General features: G+C 42.0%; 2 gene segments (V, D, J or C); both read right to left on the bottom strand.

Moving 5' to 3' along the window:
- Positions 1-958: 958 nt before the first annotated feature.
- Positions 959-1,488, bottom strand: LOC117871724. The segment is given in 2 exon segments: positions 959-1,320; positions 1,432-1,488. Coding segments are annotated over 2 exon segments (405 nt in total).
- Positions 1,489-6,804: 5,316 nt separating this feature from the next.
- On the bottom strand, positions 6,805-10,168 carry LOC117871725. The segment is given in 2 exon segments: positions 6,805-7,184; positions 10,099-10,168. Coding segments are annotated over 2 exon segments (450 nt in total).
- Between the last annotated feature and the right edge of the window lie 3,847 nt (positions 10,169-14,015).

Below are 14,015 nucleotides of genomic sequence, written 5' to 3' on the forward strand. Positions count from 1 at the left end.
TTATTGGGAGTGGATCACATCCACTCTGACTGAATTGGCCTTCTACATTGATTCTCCACTTGTAAGGTAACTCCCTTCTCTTCATGTGCCAATATATATTTATGCCTGTATCTGTAATTTTCACTCCATGCAACTGAAGAAGTGGGTTTTTTACCCACGGAAGATTATGCCCAAATAAACCTGTTAGTCTTTAAGATGCCACTGGACTCCTCATTCTCTTTGTGGATACAGACTAACACGGCTACCCCTCTGATGATTTGTATACAGTGGGTGTGCTGAGAATCATTAAACCAAATTCTAAAGCCTGTATATAATGGAAACCACTTCAATCCAGGAGGTGCAGCAGCATCCCTAGTTCCAGCACCTATGACCACTCCGGTAACTTACTAGCCCTCTCCAGTCATTGATTTGCTGTTCAGGCAGCAGGGGACAAAATATCATCATCTCGATTAAATGGCCTTCTCTCACAGGCCTGGAAAACTTGCTTTTTCTTCCAATCAGGGATTTTAAGTAGGCTAACATCCTCCAAAGGTTGTCCCTGCCTGTAATAGTGTTAAAACCAATATTGCTAACAGCCCCCTGGTCTGAGTGTCCCGACCCCTGTATCAAGCCCCAAAAATGGTAGAAAGCATGTAGAACATTCAAGGAGCGACTTGATAGGAATGGCTTTTTAAAAATGATTAACCAGAAATGAAGGAGGAATTGGATATCTGACTTGTAATAAAAGTATCTGCAAGATGTGGTCAATGACGTGCTATGCTGAACCTATAAAAGTTAGCTTTTATTACACCCTTTCAAATCGATACCTGCCATACTTAAAAACATCAGTTCTATGTGATGGTCTTATATCTTGCTCAGAGAAAATGAGTATCTATTCGTGCTTTCTGTTGATTAAGAAGGCAACTATGCGTGTTGGTTTTGTTTTTTTTTAGTTTGTACCCTTTTGAAAGTCAGTGGCTCAGAATACAGAGTGAGGTTTTTGTACAGCCTGTCTATGGCTTTCTAACGCTGTGTGATCCCAGTAGGCACAGTAATAGGTAGCCATATCATTGTAGCTTAGTTTGATTACTCTTAGGATACAGGTGGACTTTTCAATTGTCTTGTCAACGCTAAACTTCTTGTCAAAACTTGATTTATCAGCTTGTGTCTTAAAGTAGAGTATCCACTCCAGGGCTTCTCCAGGTCTGTGTCGATACCAGTGTATAACAGCACTCTCGAAGTTCTGAATCCCCGAAGCTTCACAGTCTATACGTGCAGTTTTATCATTTACCCTGGTAATGGACAACTGAGTTTGTCTCAGATGTATTTGTGCACATCCGTCTAGAAAGAGAGCAAGAAAAGAAAACTAGAAATTAACATGAATCTGAAGCATGGTGAGTTGTGTATAAGTAATGCACAACTGTGTAGAAAAAGGGTAAAAAAGAAACTTACAAGACCAAACCAAACCCAGAATAACAAACTGAAGTAGTAACATTTTATAGGTTTTCCTTGTCCTGCATCTATAAGAAATGTGACTGTTGTGTTGGGGTGGACAGAGAGGTACATTTGGGGTCAGGAAGTGACTCGTTTAGTTAACATGTGATGAAGTTTTGCTGGCTGCATATGCTAATTTAAGATAAGTAGAGTTATGGCTGAAACTCACCCGAAGTTACTTTTATCAAAGAGCATTATCTGGCATGAAGCTAACTTTTCCACTATCTTTAGACCAGTGTAGATTGTATCATGGAAGTCTGGGTAATGAAGGATTGGTCTTATAATTATTTCTATTACAGTGGTTCCCAGAGGCCTCTGTCCGGATGGTGTCCCCATTGTGTGAGGTACTATACATAGCAATATATGGAGTGACTGTCCCAAAGATCTTCAGTCTACAGGGGTATTTACACCAGCAGAAAATTTTTGGTACTTAATGTTTAAATATACCATATCCCCTGCCCCTCCCAACCAGAGTCGTCCTTTGCCAACAGATTTCTTGTAGGAGTTGCAGTAGGAGTGGGTCTTGAGAGGGATTCGAAGGAGAAGAGGCTAGTGGTTTAGGGATTTGTGTATGTGTGTGTGTGGGGGGGGATTCCACACACAAATGATGGAAGAAAGCACCAAGATGTTTGTGGGCAGGGATGCAAACTTTGCTTGTTCGTTTGTACAGTGCCATGTGCAGTGTGGACCAGATCTGTCATTGGGGTTCCTAGTTATGACTGTAACTAATACAAAGATCAAGGGACAGGCAGAGCCATGTTGATGACACAGTGAAGGGTTATTTTCTTTACCTGTTGAACATGGGAGGTGCTGCCCTGAGCGGTGCTGTTGCCAGTAGAGCACTCAGAACCCTTCTTAAGAAATTAAGCACTTCCCAGGATCCTGCTCTTGCTGAGTTTCCCAGATGTGAAGTAATGGAATATTGCTTCCTACTTCAGTGTGATACTATCCCTCTGCTCTATAAATAGAGTGATGTACACTGGCTGTTATATCTGTATGCTAATGCCCTCTACTGAGATAGGATGGATCTGCAATTGTCTATTTGCAGTCAATTTTGTCCTAGTTCTGAAAAAGGGCCAACTCTACACTGATGTTTTTGTTGAATTAATTTACGAGTAACCTCACTTTTTCTTATACTTTCTTTGTTTCCTTGTGATCAAAGCTAATCCAATCCATGATGTGTTTTCTATATTGTAGCTCCATTCGTTTTCTTGTCTGCATAGATTCATTGAATAAGCTATGATTCCACTTCTTTCAAGCATCTGCAATCAGACGCTTTCCCCTTGGGTTCTGAAGGACCTGACTCCATTTATCCTCATTGCTCTAGTAACTCACCTTAGACTATAAAATCATTGGGCAGAGACTCTTATTCTGTAAAGTTCCCTGAACATTCATGCTAAAATTGAAATTATACAGGATAATATTAGTTCAAGCAGAGTGTAACTTGCTGTCACGCCATGTGTTTTCTGCAGAAATGGCTTCAGAGACTAAAGATAGGCTGGTCCATCAGAACAGAACTCTGTGTTTTTTATAAAGTGACCAATAAGCTCTTTGTGGTTCAGGGCTAATTAAACAGCAGAAAAACAATCAAAATAAATGTACTCCTGTTTCCATCGGAGTAATATCAAAATGTAAAGTGGCCAGGCTAGTTTGCAGTGCCATTAGATGACCTGTGGTCTGATCCAAAGCCCATTGAAGTCAATGGAAAGACACTTAGGCCTTGACCCAATGCCCACTGAGATCCACAACTGGAATCTCTAGACACTAACAGGAGGCTCTGTCCCTGAGGAGGATACTATGCAGGATGAGCCCCAGTGACTGGGGAGTTATAAGGAGGTAGATTATTGCACCTGCACACTGGGTCCAATGCTCCTGTTTTACTTTCACTTGCTTCCAGTTTGAGCAGATGAATGATGTCTGGATTGGGAGATTGTCATGTCAGGCAGTTATGGGGGTGAGATCCTGGCCCCATTTCCTTCTCTAGAGCCAGATTTTTCTCTCCAAGTGTTATGCTCCTCTAGACTGATGACAAATCTCCACCCAGTCAGCCCATGATAACCCACAGACAACTACTGACTGTTGGCTTCACCTAATATTCAGCGGGAAGATTTTTTTTTTAATGTAAAGACCAAGGGGCAGCTAAACACACAACTCCCATTGACTTGTAACGGGATTGGGTGCCTAACTCCCTTTTGTGCCCTAGGTCACCACCTGTTGTAGACCTGACCCGGTCTTTGTGATTTACTTGGAAAATACACACTAAATCAGCAGTTGCTGTTCATATCTAGTTGCAGAAGCCAATGAAGAGTTTCTGCAGCTGGCTCCAGGCTGAGAGGAATTTTTAGAGAGGTGACAGTGGCCTCATGCACTCAAAGCTGTGGCTCAGAATGCAAAATGGGTTTTTGTACAGGCTGTCTACAGTTTACTAACGCTGTGTGATCCCAATAGGCACAATAGTAGCTAGCAATGTCACTGGAGGTTATTTTGTTTATGGTCTGGGTACACGTAGACTGGCCAATCTTCTTTTCAGCATTCAACTTTCCTTTATCTGAGATTCTCTCAAAGACCGACTGTGTTGAGATGAACAGAATTCACTCTGGAGCTGCACCGGGTCTTTGTCTATATCAGTGTATAGAAGCCTTGCCAAAATCCTCAGATAGAGAAACATGACAATCAATTGGTAAGGTTTTATTTTCTTCCCTGGTTATGGACAGTTGAGGTTGGGTCAGACACACTTGTGAGGAGCCATCTGTGGAGAAACAAATATAAAATATTTCAGTTTTATGTTGAAGGCTCATCAGCTGCTGCTGTCATGTGCCAATGTATGCGGAGAGTTGGGTGACCAGATTTTCTGTTTTTTTATTTTTTATTTTTATTTTTTATTATTATTATTTTATTTTAACAGGCACCGTTCTGATCTGCCTTATATAGGTGCCTATTTACAATTTTTCACACTTGCTATATTGTCACCCTAAGTGAGAGCAACACACTTAGAGGAGCAAACAAGAACCAGAACAAAAGTCTCTAACAGCAACGTTCTTTCTGCTCATTAGACTCCAGCCAAGGAATGTAAATGATGGTCTTGAATGGAGAGAGACGTGTAGATGGGGAGAGGAAGTGACTCATTTAGGTATCACTTAACTGGAGGTTACTGGCTGTATTAGATTTATTGCAAGGTGAGGTAGAGTTACTGCTGCTCAGTATGACAACTTTGACCTTGGGTGAGGTGTCAACCCTAGGACTAGCGTCAAATATATTCCTTGGGTGTGTTTCAGGATCAGTGTTGATTATTATTACTGTTTATTACTTATATTACAGCAGCAACCTGAGATACTATGTTGGATCTCGGCCCCGGGGTGAAAACAAAGAAGCAAAGTTCTGTCTCTCGCTGCTGACAGCCTAAAGAAAGGAGTGACCTCTCAAGCTTGTAGGAAAGGGAAACGTAAAAACACCTTTATTTTTATTTTTTGTGTGTATATATCTTTTTACCATGTCATTGTTTATGCACAAATACACTGGGTTTTGTTTCCTCCTTGCTCACCCCTAAAGCTCAGTCATTGTGTTTTAGCAGATTTCTTGTACATCCTGTGGAATAGAAATCTTGCAGAGGAGAAGGTAGTGATGTTCTATATGAGACAAGGGGCCTGTTCCATGAGTATGTGACCGTATGGAAGAAAGCATGAATGAATTTCTTGGAGTATTGAATGGGCAGGTGGTGGACAAGAGGAGGAGGACAAAAGCTGCTGACTGTGCAGTTAAAATTGTAGTTGTCTTTCTGTAATTCACTTATCACTTGCCCAGAGAAGCTGCTAAGCCTTTTCTGATGGAGAGAATGGTTAATGCCCTCAGATCGCATGGATACCAGTGGAAGTTGATGGTGTTCACAACATTTCTGGAGACACTGAGCATCTGGCAGAATTGAGCTGTAGTATATTTCTCAGTCTTAAATTCTTCAGTTTTTCTCCTACTTAATTGTGGTACTTGACCATTTTACATCTCGCTACTCATAACAGTATTAATACATCTGTGTGCTAATGTCCTCTACTGAAATAGGATGGTCCTGTTCATGGACACTTAGTTTCATCCCAGCCCTAAAAAAGGGCCAATTTATACCTGAAGGTGTCTTGTACAATTAACTTACAAGCAGCCTTTCTTTTTTCAATATTCGTTTTTATCGTCTTGCAGTGAGGACTAATCCACTGCAGAGAACTCTACTTGAACTAGAGAAGAACTCTGTTCAGGTCTCATTTATTGCTCAAAGGGCCACCAAGAAGGTGATGTTCTGTATATTTCAAGAGTCATTTTTGTGGACAGAGAATTAATTTCTCTATTAAACACAGAATAAAACATGATCCCCCACAAAGGAATTTGTTTAGCTGTACAGGGCCTACGTCACATAGCTGAGCAAATCTGGAACCCTCCACTAGAGGATAGTGTGCATGCGCACACACACACACACACACCTCCACAGCCTCCAGTTTCATTCAAGCATATGACAATTGCTTTTAACGTTATACACTGTAGCACTATTAGTTTACATTTATACCATTATACCCTGATCCAGTCTGTCATGTTTTCACCATCTCCCCTTTTTAAGATTTCTGTCAAAATGCACTCTTCCCATGGGCCTTCAAAACCTAATTCCTCTTGGTGCTTTTTTTTTTTAAAGGGGATGTCACATCTGTTCAGTCCTTGTTTTCCTTCCTTCATTTAAGGATGAATCCACATTTCTCTAGTACCCTAAACTGAGAGGAGTTTAGGGTACTGTGGGGCAGGGACTGAATGCTAATTAGAAAGAGGAGAAAGGTTCAAGCTATTTACTCTAGCAGTGTTACAACATACTTTACATTAGCAGTCTAGTTTCTAGTGCACTTGAGTAACTAAGTGCACAAAGATTACTAGAATATATAGGCAGTATTAAATTGAGTTTATGGACCAGGAGTATCTATACTGTCAGGAGCCAGAAGACTTTTCATTAGATCTGCATATTGGATTGAACACCCTGGACTGATTTTTTCCTGTCCTTCCTGTTTCAAAGAATGTCCAATCTTGACCTAATTCAATTGTCATGTCAGCTCCCTTATGCAAACTGATAAATGTGCACCTGTATCAAACCTTAGTCACCCCTAGAGACAACTGAAAATTTTGCTGCCCTGACTATTTAGATGCCCTGTGCAACTACTTGGTCTTGTTGTTTGGCAGAGACAGGTGGGATCTTACTGTTTACAAAACATGTGCGAGCAATAGTTCTGTTGCAGAAATCAGTAAGCTGTTTTTGCATCTGGTTTCATCATGAGAGGCACGATTAGGAGGTATCTGTGGTTTCTTGCATTAGAAAGGCTGTTGCTTAGAATACAAAGTAGGTTTTTGTACAGAATGTGAACGTTTTTGTAATACTGTGTGATCCCAAGCAGCACAGTAATAGGTAGCCGCATCATTCTTGCTTATTTTTTTTACCGTCAGGACACAGATCGACTCGGAGAGCTGCTTCTCTGCCTCAAACTTTGCCTTCTCAGAATCCCGGTCAAAGTTCGGTTTTCCTGATAAAAAATAGAGAATCCGTTCCAGAGCTGCATCAGGTCTCTGTCGATACCAATGTATATAAGCACTACCAAGGGTAATGCCAGAAACATGACAGTCAATTCGTGCAGTTTTATTTTCTGCCCTGGTGATGGATAGTTGAGATTGTACCAGTACTTGGGCCTCTCCATCTGCAGAGAAAAGAGACAAATACCATTTAATCTGAAATTGAATGAACATGGAGGATCTCCAATCATTGCTCAGTAACATGGCTGCATGGAGAAGTCTAGTGTGTAAAAATCAACTTACAAGACCAAACTACTGAAGCAACAAGATAAACTTGCAATAGTAACATTCTCACTAAGTTATGCTGAGCCTGCTACTGAGAAACAAAGGAATATGAATTCTGATCTCAGAAAAAGGGTGGGGTCACTGGAGTAGAGGAAGTGACTGACGAGCGATTTCAAGGCAATACAGATATGTGTTTGCCTTATATAAAAGTTCATAAGGCTACACTTTGAGATATGAACATCTCCTAACCTTCCCTCATGGTATCCAGCAACTCTTCTGACTGCTCCCTTGTTCAGAACTTTTGAAAAAAGTATCAGATCATTATAACAGTAGTTGCAGGTATTGAGGTTCCCTGCACTGCCTTTAAAAAACAACAACCCATAGACATCAGCAGATTTGATCACGGAATAATGCTCTCAGCATAAAAAGGCAACGAATATAATTTTTTCAAGCAGTGATGAAAATAGATCACTAAGGGTCTGATGCCAAGTCCAGTGAAGTCATTGGGAAGTTTTTCAGTTGATTTCAATGAGCTTTGGAATAAGCCCCAATTCCTAGGGAGAATTTACTCAGGAATTTTTCATCGTGTCTTAACTCAGTCCCCTCAAGTTTATAGAGATGATAGAATTGTCAAGGAAAACAAATCAGTAATCTCTTAAATAAACACATTGTCCTGGCACTTAATTTGACTCTTGTGTCCTCCAAACTCAGAGTTGCCTTAAGGATTGTCTTTGTTTTCACCTAAATCAATAGATTCCCATTGTTTCATAAGGGATTTCATATGCTGTTTGTGAATTCTGTTGCTATCTACGCCCTGTCAGTGAGTTTTTCCCTATCGGTATCTGTTGGTGTCTATTCCCCCCACTCCACAAGAGTATGTAACTTTTATTGAGTATCAGAGGGGTAGCCGTGTTAATCTGGATCCGTAAAAGCAGCAAAGAGTCCTGTGGCACCTTATAGACTAACAGATGTATTGAAGCATGAGCTTTCGTGGGAGAATACCCACTTCGTCGGATGCAATGTAACTTTTATTGGGTGACCTTCATCTCTGTGCAGAGCCAGAACAAGGTCCTTACACTATTTTAACCCCACTTAAGCCCTATTTTGAGGGTTTAAGAGGGACGTAAGTGCTGTATAAACCTTGTTCTGGCCCCTCTACAAAGGGCTGAATTTAACCCATTAAACTTTACAATAAACTATTCTGAGAACTCCTTAAAATCTGTAACATTTTGAATATACTTTGCACCCTATCCAAAGAAACATAGCAACAAATATACCATATTTCAAAAGCATAGTGATGAAGTATATAGGTAGAGTGCTACCTGTATTGCCCCTGGTTTTTTGGGGGTGTGTGTGTGTGTGTGGGGGGGGGGGGTTATACTTTTTTTTTTTTTTTTTCTATCAACACAAACTTCTTGTAACCTTTCTTTGAACAGACCTAGCTGGGGAAAGGGAGTTAGGGCCAGATCCCTAAAGGAATTTAGGAGCCTGAACTTGATCACCCAGAGAAACTTGGTCTGAATTCCAAGCATTTAAAAATCCTATTGTGTATGCAGGCCACCATTTTCTAACCATGAGACAAGGAATGATCTCACAGAGAGGGCTGTACTGGATGTAGATGAGTGTGGAGGTTTAAACGAGACTGAGCCTCCCTGTGGAATTCTTGATGGTGATGAGAATTGTCTGAGCCCTGCCTCGTTAATTAAGGGCTGACTTACCTCTGACTTTTATGGGGATGTACAAGGGAGAGGAAGGTTTTGAGTAAGTCGACTCACATTAATAGTCTCATTGACCTGAAGTCGGTTTATTCAGGATAGACGGTTGTTTTCAAAATCGACTCCTCAGGTAGTCTGATAATACTCCATCTTCCTCTAGCTCAGTTATATTGAAACAAGAAAATTCAATTATAAGAATTATTTTCATACACATTTATATCCTGTTAAATGGCCTTTGTGATAAAAATCTATAGGGTTCTTTGATTTTATTTTTACCGTTTAGTTTATATAGAAACATGTAGTTCTAGGTTGGAAACGCTATAATGAATGCTGTAAATATACAATATTCCCAACCAAACAATCTTGCCTCTGAAGAACTAACATCAACCCTTTTTCTTGACATCTGGAGAAAGCCCCTTTACAAAAATTGTAGTTCCACTGCAAAAGGGTGAGTGAAAGTCTCCAGGGGGTGCGTTGTGGCTGTCTGGGGGCCTGAGCCAAAGCTCATTGAAGTGGCTGTGAGTTCTTCCACTGACTTCAGTGGGCTCTGGATGAAACTTGAAAAGGCCTATCCTGTAAGGTGCTGAGCATCTTCATCTCCCATTACAGGCAACAGGAATTCACAAGGCCAGGGCCTTATGGCTTTAAATCCCACCAACAGTAAAATGAAAATTTCATTCCTACAGGAGCGGCACCAGGGTTTTTGGTGCCCTAGACGGGGGTCCTTCCGCACTCCCAGTCGTCGGTGGCAATTCTGCGGCGGGGGAGTCCTTCTGTGCTCCCAGTCTTTGGGGCACTTCGGCGGCGTGTCCCGGAGCGAGTGAAGGACCCACCGCAGAATTGCTGACAAAGACCCGGAGTGCGGAAGGACCCCCCCACCGCCGAATTGCCGCCAAGAGTGGCAAAATGCCACCCCCCCAAATCCCGGTGCCCTAGGCAACCGCCTAGGTCGCCTAAATGGAAGCGCCGGCCCTGCATTCCTCATACTAAAATGTGGGAAAAGATTCTTCTGAGTGTACTTGGGTTTGTTTGGGTTTTTTGTTGTTGTTGTTTACAAAAAAGCTCATTACAATAATGGTGAAGTAATTGGAATCCAAACCTGCTAGATGTTTAAACAGCAATTTGTCGGTTTCCTGTCTTGATGATGAAGCAGCTGAAAAGCGACGCATCCTGTTTTGTTAAAAGGATGTTTGTTGTATTGGAAGGGGGGGCAGAATTTGCTGTATAAGCTTTTTATTCTCAAGACATCTTGTACCTTCACAAAATAAGGTGTTAATGGTTCAATAATAATTCAGTTAATTTTTTTGTCACTATATCGTTTTCTCCCTTCACCGTTTGCTTCATGTTATAGAAAGGAGCACATTCTGAAAAGGGTAGACTTGAGATGTCTCAGCTGCTAATTCCCAGGTCTATGTTCCAGATCTTGCTACAGCCCTTAGAAAATTCTGGGGTTTTTTTTGTTTTGTTTTTTGGAGGAACACAAAGGGATAACTTTGCATTGAGGACTGGGTCATAACTTTTTAAAATATACATTATATAATTGCTGGTATAGTGGTCAAGAGACTAGAAGGAAAACAGTCACCCAACTCAAGTATGAAATCTTATTATGACTTGATTGAATTCTGTACTTAAGTCTGAGAACTACTAAAAATAAACGGAACACTTTGCTCATACAGAGCTTATCCTGTAAAGCACTAATTAACCCTGGAAGTGCTGAGGTCTCTCACCTCTCATTAGTGCCTACAGATAATGATGAGAGCACCCGCTGCCTTTTAGATATAGCTAAGGATAGAGCACCTTTCACCTGGAGATTTCAAAGTGCTTTAATGAACCTTTAATGCAGGAAAAAAGAGAGGCCAAACATCTTCCGTACTGATGCAGAGGATGGCATGAACAATACACTCACAAAACTTACATACGATTCAAAACTGGGTTGAGTTGCAGACACCAGTGAGGACAGAGAAAATATGGAAAACTTAGAATATCAAGAAAACTTACTGACAGAGCTGTGGTGGATTTTGTGCAGGGTTGCAGGAAGCTTGTGGCACTATGTAAAATCCCATGTGGCACAGTAATAGCGGCCGTTGTCTGTCTTTTCCAGCTTGTGCACCAACAAGTTAGAGATGTTTTGTGTCCCATAGGCTGAGAACTTCTCACTGGAGAAGCCTGCCTTTCACTTTAACTCTGACCCAGCGAGAGTGAGGTACAGCAGCCTGTGTGGGGCCTCTCCAGCTGGGGCTCGGTACCAGTGGATGTAGGTAGAGTCCGATTCACCAAACATCTTGCAAAGGAATGTGGCAGAGCTGCCTTGAAGTGGCTGCTTTGTGACAAAGATCTGCTCCTGCTCCAGGTGAATGGCCCACAGAACAGCTGGAAGGGAAAAAGAGAGAAAGCAGCCCTGAGGAGACAGCACTAGACACATTTCCCTCTTCAGAGAGCAGTAACATGGACATGGCTTTGCAAGCTGTAAGTTCTTGAGGAAGGTACATGGGTTCAGTTATCCATTGCCTTCCAGCTTGTGTAGCCATTTATGTCTCTGTAAATGTGAGGGGAAAAATGGGTAAAGCCTTTCTGTAGTGTGAATGAACTATCAATTTCTGTTTACACCTGGGGAAAGATGGTGTGAAATTACACAAGGTACAGAGCAGTGAAGAATCAGAGCCTTTATCTGTGAGGAACCATCCAGGATTATGGATGCTGATTTCCCCATTTCCGTACACCAGTTTGATTTCAGTGCAATGCCATTGGCTTCGTTGGGATTGCACCAGCATCAGCTTGTTACACTGGCCTCAAGATTCAGGCCAATGTTGTATTTCTTTTTTGTTAACAATAAATACCGAATAAAATCACTAACTACAGTTAATGTGTCCAGTAAACTTACCAGGGACTTCAACTTTCTGTCCTGGGCCTCAGTGAGTCTAACACCGGTCCTGCTTGATGGACCCTTTGAAACCTGCTTGTGGCCCCCGCAGGGGTCCCCAGACCACAGGTTGAGAACCACTGTACTAGTGCACCCACCATTGCTGAGTGTGAAACTGGGACAAAACTGGTTCTAAGGCCTTGTCTGTGTTGGTGTAATGCCATGTCCTTGGGTGGGTTTTCAGAAGCAAGGGTTAAAAGCATGAACTCAAAGAGCCATCAGTGTTAGCCAAGGCTGTAGCAGGCTATTAAGTTTCTTTCTCTTGCCTAAGCATTGCTAGAGGGAGATGATTGAACCCCCTCAGTGTGATGCTATCAGCACCTTGCAATGTTGCAGATCCAGGGATGCTGACAGTGGTAGGAGAGCTGGAGCACAATGGATGGAGATGTTTTTAAATTGCATGATTTTAGACCTGGTTTAAGTAGGGTTAAACAGCGTGGTAGCAAAAATTCCTGCACCCTGGTTAATGCTACAGTTATTGCTAAAAATTCTCAGTGGACGTGAATTCAGTGACTTGCTCATGTGAACAAACTAGAAATTCTCTTCCCCCTGTCTTCCCCATTCACTTACCCCAAATCCTCTGTAGTCTTTTATCTTCCCCACCCTGTTGTTCCTTATTCTCTCCTCCCCAGCCATCTGTGACGGGTTGGATCACAGAAACCCCCTTGGGAGCTGCCACCCGATGTGCAAAGACTACCCCTGCTTCTGTTTTCCCTGCCAGCTTAGGACTCCAGCACCCTGTTTTGCTGAGCCAGACACTCCCGTCTGGCTCCAACACAGACCCAGGGTCTGAATCACCTGTCCCAAAGCTGCAAGTTTACCTGAAAACAGCTCGCAGTAGCGTGCTTGTCTTTAGCACTTAGATGCCCAACTCCCAATGGGGTCTAAACCCAGATAAATCCGTTTTACCCTGCATAAAGCTTATGCAGGGCAAACTCATAAATTGTTCGCCCTCTATAACACTGATAGAGACAGATGCACAGTTGTTTGCTCCCCCAGGTATTAATACATACTCTGAGTGAATTACTAAATAGAAAGTGATTTTATTAAATACAGACAGTAGGATTTAAGTGGTTCAAAGTAGTAACAGACAGAACAAAGCAGGTCACCAAGCAAAATAAAATAAAATGCGCAAATCTATGCCTAATCAAACTGAATACAGATAATCTCACCCTCAGAGATGCTTCAGTAAATTTTTCTCAGACTGGACACCTTCCAGGCCTGGGCACAATTCTTTCCCCTGGTGCAGCTCTTGTTGCAGCTCAGGTGATAGCTAGGGGATTCTTCGTGATGGCTTCTCTCCTTCTCCCTTCTCTTCCCCCCTTTATATATATTTTGCATAAGGCGGGAACTCTTTGTCTCTCTGGGTTTCCACCCCACCTCACTGGAAAAGCACCAGGTTAAAGATGGATTCCAGTTCAGGTGACCTGATCACATGTCACTGCAAGACTTCATTACTCACTTGCCAGCACACACATATACAGGAAGACTCACAGGTAAATACAGCCATCTGCAGACAATGGGAGTCATCAAGATTCCAAACCATCATTAACGGTCCACACTTTACACAATTACAATAGGCCCTCAGAGTTACATTTTATATTTCTAGTTTTAGATACAAGAGTGGTACATTTATACAAATCAGATGATCACACTCAGTAGATTATAAGCTTTGTAATGATACCTTACAAGAGACCTTTTGCATGAGGCATATCCCAGTTACTTACATTCACTTATTACCGTATTTTCTCTAAAACTATCTCAGTTACATTATATTGACTTATTATCAAGTTTTTATAAAACCATATAGACTGCACAACGTCACACCATCATTCTCAAGTCACTTGTGAAGTAGTCACACCACAAGACAATTGCTTGTTCTGCCTTTAGAGATGGAGCCGGTATTGCTAGGCAGATGCTGGGGAAGTGGGCCCAGTGCCACTCACTAGGAAAGCTCCTCCTCCCAGTTCCTGGGATGAAGGGGCATCAGACTGGGTGGGTGGAGCTGGAGCAGGAGTCAGTCTGCAGTACTGGCTATGGTATCTGTTTGAGAGGCTGTCTGCCCTATAGATAGGGTTGCCAGGCATCCAGTTTTT

Source organism: Trachemys scripta, chromosome 2 (genome assembly GCF_013100865.1).
Source record: "Trachemys scripta elegans isolate TJP31775 chromosome 2, CAS_Tse_1.0, whole genome shotgun sequence".
Lineage (NCBI taxonomy): Eukaryota > Metazoa > Chordata > Testudines > Emydidae > Trachemys > Trachemys scripta.